Source organism: Papilio machaon, chromosome 18 (genome assembly GCF_912999745.1).
Source record: "Papilio machaon chromosome 18, ilPapMach1.1, whole genome shotgun sequence".
Taxonomy (NCBI): Eukaryota; Metazoa; Arthropoda; class Insecta; order Lepidoptera; family Papilionidae; genus Papilio; species Papilio machaon.
The window spans coordinates 4,358,667-4,370,940 of NC_060003.1; the positions used below are offsets into that span (position 1 = coordinate 4,358,667).

Below are 12,274 nucleotides of genomic sequence, written 5' to 3' on the forward strand. Positions count from 1 at the left end.
ACATGACCTTATACAATATATCCATAACCCTAAGAAAAAGTAAACAAATTGCAAAGGAAACAATAAAGGGTCGAAAACAAACAATAGATGCCTTTCTCTTAATAAATATTAATATCAACTACTAAATCATAAACAAACCAATATAACATGAGATTTCTATTCACACTAAATTCTTACTGGAAAATCATAGTCGTATGGCAGAAAATTATTGAAGATCACGTTAAACTGGTTGTTAAACAGCTTACGCATGGGGCGAAGGTCTAATCAGTCCTATAGTAAGTTTGACACTAACAAATATTTATATAATACAGAGAAAAGCGTCAACAAAGTTATTTGCAAGTTAACTGGAATAAAGCTTGGATGCGACAATATTTTTCACATTATGTTGCTTCAGAATTTTATTGAGCGGACAACGTAGCTGTTGTTTAACTTTAAATAAAACAAGGTTGTTAAACGCCTCAAAAAAAAAAGATGGTTACATCGGGATAGTAAGGGAGTTAAGACGACTAATAGCTAAAGGCGGTCGGGTTTCTCCTAAGTATTAACCCTTAATTCGATGGTGTCCAGTGTGACGAACAACTAATTAAAAAAAATCTACTGAACTAGTTTAGAGAAAAATACATAAGATTTTGATTTTAGTGCATAGGTAACATATAACAGATTTAGTAAAAAATATAATTTGAATAATAAAACACTCAAAATGTCAGTTATTGTCAAAAGTGGCGTCGACGCCGAAGTAATCTGTTTTGCTCAGGGTGTTTTGTTCTATTTTTATTGATTTTTACTAACTTTTAGACCATGTCTGTATTAATTTATATTGCTGATATTATATATATCTAGAAAATAAGATAATCACGAGCTTCTACACTCATTTTCACTATTTTATCTCGCTCTAAATCTCTTGTCCGTCACACCGGACACTGTCGATTACTACGTGAAACTAGCTGTCCGGTGTGACGAACATTGCCAAATACGCTACGATTAACGCCTTTTTGTTACATTTATTGTTTTTTGCACAATATCACATGTGGTTGAATGTATTCTTCTATAAATGCTTATTTTGTTGTTTTGCGTTTTTACAGAAGCATTTGCATGGACGCATTAACAAGATATTAGCTTTAGTACCAAAACATCGTGCCCCATCTGAAGCTAGTAATAAATCACCAAATCACCCTCACCAGATCCATATTTTTCATCTTCTGCACCTTCAATAACTTCTTCTTTGGAATGGCTTAATTTATTAGACATTGACGAATTTGAACATGAAAGAGACTTTGAGCCCTAAAAGTAGTAAAAAGACTACTGTCTTTTGCATGAAATGTGACGTAAGACTATTTTTTACAGGGAAGAACCCTCGTAATTGCCATTTGAAATTTCATACAAAATAATTTTTATATTCATAGTCATATTTGATTACAATTATTAATTAATTTTTGTTTTTGGTGTGTATTTGTTGTATTTATCATTTCTGTTAGTCACTTGGTAGAGTCCGCCCCAACGGACATGTTGTTTCGTTACATACTTGACAATGTCCGCTGTGACGGACATGTGGTTTATCATAAACTGTCCAGCACTAATTTTTTTTAGCATTTTTCCTGTACTTATTTCATATCCAAAAATATGACTTTACTATAAAAAAACAGTTTTTTTGTTACAAAAAATTTCGTCGAATTAAGGGTTAAGCCCTGCGGAAATACGTCTTAACAAAAGGTATGCAAATTCGATTTGGATCAAAAAGTGGAAACTGATCTCTATCATATGTGAAAAGCACTTTACCTGTAAACAGAGCTAACTTAATTAGGTTACCTCAAACATAATTCGTATGCATTATACAAAACAGTGTGACATATGTTTTCGCTTTGATAGCTTACAAAGATTTAGATGCAAATTATAGAAAAAGTTGTCGGGGAACGCGTTTTGAACGCATTATTTCGAAATGAAATTTGATGTTAGATGTATTATATTGCAACACCTACATAATATATTTTCCGATGGAATTCAAGTTAACTCGATGTTCAACTTATATTTTATTAACTTGTAAAGAAATTTAAAACTACCTATCTTATGTCATATAACCCAGATTAAAAACGACTGGTTTATTAGTTCCATAAGTTTTTCTTGTTTACTATTCATTAATCATAAAGCTTACTACTTTAAGTTAGTCACATATAAAATCTTTTTGATTTGATAACATATTATTTAAAACCTGATCTATTAAATAAAGATGAAAAATAAGATTACAGTGATTGTATGTTTTGTTTCAAAATACAATTCCAAAGCGATACAATCTTACTAATATTATAAATGCGAATGTTTAGATGGGTGGATGGATGTTTGTTTAAAGGTATCTCCAGAACGGCTGAACGGATCTTGATGAAATTTGGCACGGTTGTAGAACATAATCTGGAAGAACACATAGACTCATAACGTTTTTTTTTTAATGCCACTCGGACAGAGTTAACTGCGATATTTTCTATTAATCATAAATATCATAATATTTAAAATTCAATAAATCATCTTGTTAATTAAAATAAATAACAAAAACAACGATAAAAACAATTTATCATTAGTCTTTAACAAATTAAAACCATTAAGAAAAGTAAATAAAACACTCAAAGTCACTATCAATATGTTTATATTATCCTAATCACTTCATAGTTTGAGAAAAACAAAAACAAATACTCAGAGAGAAAATATTTAGTAAAGTCTTTAATTTTTCTTTGTTATATTCCAACTAGCTGTCGCCTGCGACTCCGTCTGCGCGCAGTTAAAAAAACTTAATATGGGTATGGAGTACGGGAACGAACATTTTGACACGGGAACGAACATCTTATATATAAAATTCTCGTGTCGGGGTGTTTGTGGTTAAACTCCTCCGAAACGGCTTGACCGATTCTCATGAAATTTTGTGAGCATACTGACTGAGTAGGTCTAAGAATCAGCCAACATCTATTTTTCATACCCCTATTAAGTTTTTTTTAACTGCGCGCAGACGGAGTCGCGGGCGACAGCTAGTTTTATATATAAGATTATCCTCGAAACAATACGAGTATAAGCGAACGACAAACTTTCGTACTTCAACACGTGCAAAAACTAACACAATGTTGTCAAGTTACATTTTCGATCGTACATCTAATTGCAACAATTAATTGAGGTAGTTACAGAACAAAAGTGTATTCGATGATAAAATATGAAGATAGATTCGTTCTTGTTAGAAGTAACTTATAATAGCTTTTATTAAGCTGGAAAGAGGCCTTAGGAACTCAATGAAACAACACAACCTCATCGAGTTTGTGTTCTTTTGAGTCAACTTGAGTTGTTTACCTTTCAATGATGACCAGAGTCTGGCGATGGAGCTGGAAGGTGGTCATAGGAACTCTGTATTTTTTTTTCGTTTCAGAATTAAATAATAGCTTCTTTTTTTACTTTTCATAAATGTTAATTCTTGATTTTCCCTTCATTATTTGTGCAAAATAGTGAAAATTGTCATGAGATGATAACGTTATAGAGTTTTGTCAATCGGAAACATAAAGAAGAGGTGCAAAAACCTCATTTTGATAAAAAAATATTTGATTGCGAATTATTATGGATTACTTTTTATGGAATTTCGATCAATAGCAACGATTATTTAAAATAAATACACAAATAAATTTCGAACTACTATCAACTTAAAAGGTAGGTACTAAAACAGAAAAATAATATTCGAATAAACATAAGCTCTTTGAGAACGTCAAAAGCAATAGTGTTTTTCAGAGAATACAGAGTGTTTAAATATAAATTTATTTAAAAAATGCAGTACCGAAGCATGGAGTAGCGCATTTTTATTTAAAAAAAAAAACTGTTATTCCACGAACAAAGAGCTGGGAATTGTTTGTATAGAAACGGGTATAAATTAAACGAGCAGGTTTTAAACATCTGCTAGAAGTTTTTACGTCACAACTGCAAACACATTTAATAGTCAGAAAAACTTTGATGCAATATTAATTGCTTGAGTAAACCAGCTGCAAATGATATATTACAGCTATTCGAACTCTTGTTTAACTACTGAAAATATATCGGTACTGAAATCTAAAAAAAAAAAAAAATATTAATACATACCAGGATAAAGTTATGCTGATTTAGTTTGATGGAGGTAATCTTAAAAGCTTGCGACGAATAAAACTCACAGTCAATCTGTAATATTTCTACTCAGGTTTTTGGAACGAAGTTCCTTATCGCGCGTTGTGAAAGGGGGCTAGACGGAAAAAATTCTTACGAAAAGTTGTCACGACACTTTTTGCCATAGTAAGTATGTTAACGACGAATGAGCGCTACTTCACCATGGCAACGACGTGACAATATGTAACGAAAATTCATAGAAATAAAATGTACTTCTTGTGAAGACTTAAGTTTTTTATTCATAGAATAAACATTGGTTCCTTCACTAATTAATCGAAAGGAACTTCGTTCCATCCGGGTGTCCCTTGACACCTCTCAAGTTTTTTTTTAAACCATTCAGTGATACTAAAATTGTTTGATTTTAGAAAATTATTTAAGCTTACTATTGTTATTGTATTAAATATTGTATTTTTTATTATTATAATAAATTCAATTTATGTAAATTTCTTATAATGTAAATAAAAACATAATAGAGATATATTATACAAAATATACGATGCCGAATAATTATTGTATAATCTTCCGTAAACATACTTGTTTAAAATCTTTAAACTTTACTAGAAAAAAAAAAGAAAGTGACCAAATACTAGATAAGTAAGAAAAAGTAACTCTCCTGAATTTCAATAGAGTTGTCTTTGCAACGGAGTTAACTACCGATAGTTCTAAAGACAACAAACACTGGCAGTCAAGACGATAAAAAAAGCGTTTTAAAAGCAAAGAAAAAAAAGAAAATTTTTAAGTACCTGTTATCTGGTCGGCGCTTAAATTAGGAACACTCATTGCTCTCACTTTTAACGTAAACCGTACACAAGAAAACGATTGCCACGTACACGCCCGCACATCTTTAGAGCCACTGAATCATGGCACTTTCGTGTAATGAACATCACTAATTAACAGCATTTTCGATGCAAATTATCGACTTTTCGAATCCATACACCACGCGCCGATCTACTTGCATACGATGTTACTCTACTACTAAAAATAAAAACTGCCACTAACACACTATAAAGAATCCAATTCGACGTTCACAAGATTATCTGCATATCATTAACGGTACAAGAGCTTTAAACATCGAATTTATATCGATTATGATGGTGCATCACTATAAACATTTACACATTCCGAATGACACTTAAAACTGGTGTAAATAGAACACAACACATTAAAATGTAAATGAAGTTGGCTGTTAAATGTAAATATTGTTCGAAAAAAAAACACAGATTGTTGGAACAAACGAGCGTGCACTTGAGCCGTTACTCCAGAATGAGATTATCAATGTTTATCATAACTAGTCGTTACTTGCGTCCTTTAATCACCGAATACGTCACCGATAACGTAAAGTGACACCGAGTTAGGAAAAAACGAGTGTAGTATTTGATATGGCAATTTTGTTTATGCTGTAAATAATTGTGTTCACTATAAAAGGTAAGACACGATGATTGCGACATGAATGATTGATTATTCAATTAAAATCACCCTTAAATTACCTTGTAAGTGTTGCAATTATTAGTGGTGATCGGTTAAAAATCGTGGTGGGTCTCAGAAATCTTCTCAGAAGTCCAAGACGTCATTGTGATGTGAGATGATTCAATTAAGTTATTCATTCATCATTCGATGTGAACCATTCACGTAAAAAAACTTATATTACATTAACTTTACCTATATCAAATTAGGTCTTCAAAAATTTTATGTAACTAAACGAGAAAGCATTTTTCGAATCTGGCAACATTAAGGAAAATGATTTAGTATTCTAGTATACTCTAGGGCACCCGATTCTTGTAAGACGGTTCTACATACAAAGGAACTTGACTTAAAAGTAAGAAAATTATGTCATAAAATTAAAAGCAAAAGTATGATTAGCTCTCCATGAGAATAACTTGTATATTAACGTTGTCACTTGGGGAATGGCTTTAAAAATTAAGGAAAATATTTAGAGCTGTCGTTATCGGGGCCGTCATTCAACATGTTATATCTTATTACACAATGCGGACGTGTCTGCAGGGGCATTGTACAGTACAAAGTTTAATTGGGGAGTGAAAACTCTTTATTTAATAGTACTAAAATATTTAATTCAAAAAACCAAAACGATGTTCGAATATTCAAACTTATGTACGGATAGAAGCTAATGAGTTGTTCCATATTCCAAATGGAAATATGAAATCTCTGCTTACTAAATTGGAATATATCAATTTTAAATTAACTAACTATCTACGGTAACGCTGTGAACCGACACGGGCCTTAGCCTCCAACAATAAAAGTTTCCATTATCCTCGATCCCGCGACGTCTCGACCCAGTCTTGAACTTGGAGGTCTGTAAGATCTTCTGTCACTGTCCTTAAAATTTGATTTTGCAGAGAAAACCGACGTTTACAAATTAAATAGAAAATGTAAAACAAATTCCGAACGCAAAGAATAAAAGAAAACACACGAACTTTGAATTCATAAAAGTTGACAAACGTAGAGTTTGAAATGATTGATAAGTCGTGTCACGCCACTCGGGTCAATATTTGCCGAAACCTTTGCCGATAACTGAAAGGGATTTTATCGCATCTTTGCTAGATAAATATTTTTCTTTGAATATATTTATTGATATTTTAACAAGTGTGCTGTCTTATATTACAATAATAATAAAATCCGCAACAAGTAAACCATAAAATATATTATCCTCACATGTTAATCTAACTATTGAGTGAGCAAATCACGATAGTGTTTTTTTATTAATTATTTTCACCCAGAATTTACGTCAGTCGCTAAAGCACTTAGTTCCTTTAAAATTTGATATCTTAAACTTAAAGTGAAATGTTAAAATTTTTTCATAATTCCAAACAATTGTGTACTACAAAACGCTTGCGATTAAGAAACCCGTAAATTGATCAGTATCGATTCTAAGTACATGAGTCAGAGTGAGGTGTATGTTTGAGTCACCTGTTAGCATGGTGACTTCCGTAAGTGTAGATCAAATTTCATATTGATTCATACATAAAACCCTTTTCCACTAAGCGTTATAAAATAAAGAAAAAACAAGGGAATAAATCAAAATGAACGCTACGTTTAATAAATAAATTCTATATTTAAATACTACGATTAGAAAGGTGCAGTGAAAAATGCTTGTAATAAACTCAAGGCTAATAGTTATATCTATTGACCCAGAAAAACGCCTAAGTCGTTTATCTTTTTAAATGACTTAGGCGTTTTATATTTCTTAAACACTCCACGGTCATTCCAGACGTATAAATCATATTTACGCCAAAGGTTGCGGTTGTTTCAGTTATAATAAAAAGTATTCCTGAAACTAAAATGTGGTTTTACGTATTTAGGTCTTCGAATGCCAGATGATTCCAGAAGGTTATTTGGGCAATTTTGCAAATCATGTCGGATGCGGTAATGGTTTTGCAGTTGATCAAATTTATCAAATCACCCAATAAACATTAAATAATGGAGGAAATGTTTACTAAAGATATTAGTGTACTTAGAAGTCACGTTTGCTTTAAATGTGTAAAAACCGAGATGTCGACAAATCTTCCGCATGGTGTTAAATTTTATTTTTATAAATTATATTAAATTAAATTTTTTTATACTCTTAATAATGGCATTCAATTGTAAAGGGAGATTTTATTAGAAACAAGTAGTTAAAAAATTAAATTAAGTTTACCTACGGTCAACAAAAAGAAAAAAAATGGTTTCTTTTATTAAGTTACGTTTCAAAAATTCTTCAAGTGACTGTAACTAATTGGTGTAGCAATGTCCTTTAAAAGTTTTTAATTAATAATCGTTACTTGTGCGTTGTAAGGTCGACAATTTGTTTCTATGGGACATTCTAAGAACACGTTTACTGCATAATGAGTGATGTAGGAAACTCTGCGAATAATGTATTGCCGAAGGATTAGCCTTGTCACGGCTATAGATGTTAAGATTTGCTACACAAAACAACCTTTGTGAGCAGTAAAGTATGTCAAGATTAATTACGTAACATGGTTTAGAAAATATAACTATCAAGAAGTCTTAATTATCCTGTTTCCAAAGAGTTAGATTTATGTTTGTGTAAGACTGTAAAAGTACAGGTATGAACAAAATTCTTAATGAAACGACGGAGTAACTTTTCTATTTGAGAGCTATGGCGTCACAATAAGCCACGTGTACACATTCTTATTTGTAACAAAATATACAAATCAGTATGTTTTTAAAAAGAGTTTAATCAATCAGCATGGAGAAAAACGCTTGACCTTCCACTTTGATGAAGCAGTAGCCATTGTGTCTATTTCAAGATTCAAACTTCATAGCAGCTCCTGGATGGCCGCAAGCGTATTCCTGCGCAGAAAATCGTGAGTAGCCGATCACCCACATCCCTTTACTTCCTGCAACAACATCTAAAATTGTGTTGTGCACATCGTGTCGTGTGGATTGCGAGCCGCTATAATGTTTGGATGGGACTATACCTGACGGTAAAGTGATTCAAGCGGAAATACCCGCAACTCAAGACTTCTTAATAAATTAAATTATATTTACGATCTTGTACTCAAGACGTAAACATATAAAAACATTACCGGCTCGGAAGTGAAACTAAAAGTTGTGATCTCAATTACGCGGCATTGCGGTATTCATAAATTATCACGATTATCTTCAATATGATTCTGAGATCGACATCATACCTATATATTAAACGCCATTTTGGGTTATGAACGCTGTGCGGTTTAGAGCGGGAAGCTAGTTTTCAAATTTTTAAATCTATTACCTGTAGAAATAATAAAGAGAATCAAGGGTGAGACATATCAAGTACAATTTGTTGTATTACATGACAGACAACATTATATAAAACTTTAACCTTGTCTGACTGAAAAAAAAAATGCCAACGTAATAAGCTTTTACCATAATTTATTTTTAATTTCTTTATAAAGCTTTCGATTAGCCTAGTATAATTTAGTGTTTAATAATAAACATATTTCCAATATTAAATACCGCATTGATTACATTATCGAATTTAATAACCATTTAAAGGCGTAACCGCTTTTGGATGTAATAAAACCCCAGCGTCTGCTACCGCATAATGGCGAACTAAAAAGGCAATTCGCGCTGTGGGTGGGCAGGAAATGTTGGTACTATTCAAAACCGTCATGCCGGGCTTTTCTGACCCCTAACACTGTCAGGGTCGGGTCCGAACACTTTGATATGAGAGCCTGTTGACAGTGATACAGGAATGCAATTTTAAAATGGACAGGTTGGAATATCTTGGGGTATGCCAGTATTAGGACGTTTAAAATGGTTTCTTTATTTTTGATAGGTTTCTAGCGCTTTTAAAATATACATCTTATCTTTATATTATAACTTTATTTTCATATCTGTTATTTTAACGGCAACGAGAGAGATTATGTATAGGTGTCCTCAGTAGGGATTCACTGAAACATTAAGATTTGAGTTAGTGTCAGTAGCGACGTACATAACGTTTCTTCCACAACCTTCAACAAAGTCCTAGAGGACTATATTAAAATATTGTTTTTAACCTAGGAAAATATAGATTGCGTGAAGAAAAACATGGGTGAAAAACTTGTTGTAAAATATGAACGAAATGAATAGAGTTATTTAAAGTCTGATATAACAATCAATTACGCCCCTTTCTACGTACAACCTAAGAAACGATTCAAGTGGTTCCCACACAAACTCAGTCCATAATCCGTTAGCGCGGTCGTAAAGCAAACCATCGCGACATTTTTACGACACTGCCGATTCGCAAGGATCTTGATTTTATGATGCGTTTAAAATTTCTCCGTATTGTAGTCAACTAGCAAAGATCGCGATCTCAGCTATTTGAATGTCGATTTTACAACGTTTGTTTACGTAAGTTGTGGTCTAGCTCTTTCTACTTATACTATGCTGCTTGTTTTCTACAACAATGGCGCACTCTTGTATCAAAGACGAATACTAACTTTGAGCTACTGAGCCAGAGGAGCACGTATTTTATTTTCTATCCTCCGGTCTCTTAAGCGAGAAGTTACATTCTGAAACTTTCTTAATAATTTGTCTTCCAAATTTGAAATATGTAAAATTCTATAATCTTATTTCTGACTAATATTATAAATATTTGGATTGATGGATGGATGGATGTTTGATCGCTCCAGAACGGCTCAACAGATCATGATGAAATTTGGCATAGATGTAGATCATAGTCTGGAAGAACATATAGGTTACTTATTATGTCTTTTTTTTAAAATACCGAGCGGACGGAGTCGCTGGTGACAGCTAGTTAAAAATATATCAAATCTTTTGATATTTGGTATAACGTGGTAATATTACATCACCAGCACAAATTTGAAAGTCTTAAATTTCTCACTGAAATGGTTAATTACTGCAATAAATTCATACGTTATCACAAAATTGAAAGTAGATACATTTAATTGACATTTGACATATGTTAAAATACATTTATAGCGCTATATATTTGTAAATTATCTTTTAAATGTTCAGCAGTTTACTTCGATCTTGTCAATTTGAACAGGTGCAGGTTAATTTTAATAAAGAAAGTGGTTCCCTTCAGTTTTAAGTGCATTCTAGTGACTTGTGAGTTTTAAGTCAAAGATTATAATCAGAAATGTCATAAATACGATTTCAAATTGCTTATGAAAGCGACAAGGTTGAGAGTTCTGGTGGAAATTTATGGTCAATTGACTACTAGCGGAAGCTTTCGTGTGTTTATCTCGAATTTTAACGATCGAATCTTATTCAAATAGTTAAACGTTCGATTTCGTTTGATATGAACCTTGTCTAATCGTTTTCTTTTCTATCATTACACACACAAGCACTATCGCTTGAAAGTGATTACTTTTTAAATAATTATCCAATCAGGTGGCAATGATCTCAAAATGTAAATGAAATGAAAATAAAATAATAATTTTCTAAATTCAAAATTTCCTTATAAGACGGGGAAACCCGTGAAAGTATAAAAGTGTATTGCAATACCTTTAATTGCTTTAAAATACGTAATTCGAGCTTTTATTTTTTTGTAATATAAATAATTCTTGGTAAAAAGCTCTGTGTTTTTATTAATAGGAAACTTCTAACGTTACTAAACATTTTTTTAAATAACGACATCCAAATGTCATTGTCTACGTTGAGTTGAAATAGCAACGATATAAGAAACTATATTTTTTAATTCATATACTAAAAGAAGTTAATGAAATTCAAAGACCCACTTAAATGGAGATTTCGCGTTTAATTAATTTATGAACAGTCAGTTTCACGGTACGTGTCCGTCCATTTTAATTAATAAAGGTGTTTTCACAATGGGTATCTTGATGAAACAGTAAAATTAAATTAATATAATACGAAATAAGAAACGAACTAACTGAAATAAGTTATGTCTAATAAAGGTCTAAAGACCGCATATTATTTATAACTCTTTATTATTCTTTAATCATTCAAACAAATCGAAGATATCCTCTAAAAACCAAAAAAAAATTTCCATCGTAAAAAAATAAAACAAATTGTCTTGTTCTAAATAAATACCTACATAGGCCAAACGCCGATTTTTTTAATATTATTATATAGTTAAAGTAATAAAAGACATGAGTAGTTCAAGTGTACAGGGTGGTTTAGATGATATCGCGATGCGGCGACCAGGCGCGGTGTTAAAAGGCAACACTCAACGACCTGTGGAACAACTGTTAAACATAATTAGCATTCGCTACGTGCCTGTCTATAAATTCATAGGACTATTGTAAAATAGCGCTTCGTGTAGATACAGAAACACGGATGAAAGTTTAGGAATTTACAAAGTAAAAAGTCTTGTAGTAATATCTTGTTTAGGAGAAAAGAATTTGTGTTAATCTAAATTGGAAAAATTCATATCAAAATTGGTATAAATGAAAGAGATGTTTTTTTAATTAAGTAAAATTAGAGCTCTAGAAAGAGGACCTCGATAGAAATAAAACATTTATGAACCAATACGACCCAATTAGGACAAAATTGGATCTCTTAAATTAAAATTAAGTTTGGCTATTTTTTCTCTTTAGATAGAGTTGTCGACTCAATAGACGGCAATTAGTTTTAAAATAAAATCAAGACTTGCTCAGAGTTGAGACCTTGATCTTTTTATTCATTCGAAGCTTTCATAAACGTAATTTAG

At 31.9% G+C, this 12,274-nt stretch overlaps 1 protein-coding gene across 3 annotated transcripts in view; it reads right to left on the minus strand.

Annotated features, from left to right (window-relative positions):
- The window catches only part of LOC106712113 (rho GTPase-activating protein 7), a 197,526-nt gene that overhangs the window by 34,132 nt on the left and 151,120 nt on the right, over positions 1 to 12,274 (minus strand). The window contains exon 1 of one of the 3 annotated variants that reach the window (XM_045682265.1): positions 4,902 to 5,362. The exons of the other annotated variants lie outside the window; for them this stretch is intronic. Within the exon in view, the coding sequence (XP_045538221.1) occupies positions 4,902 to 4,938 (37 nt within the window). The 5' untranslated portion in view covers positions 4,939 to 5,362. Of the gene's footprint in view, positions 1 to 4,901; positions 5,363 to 12,274 lie in introns of those variants that run through there. 3 annotated transcript variants of the gene reach the window in all.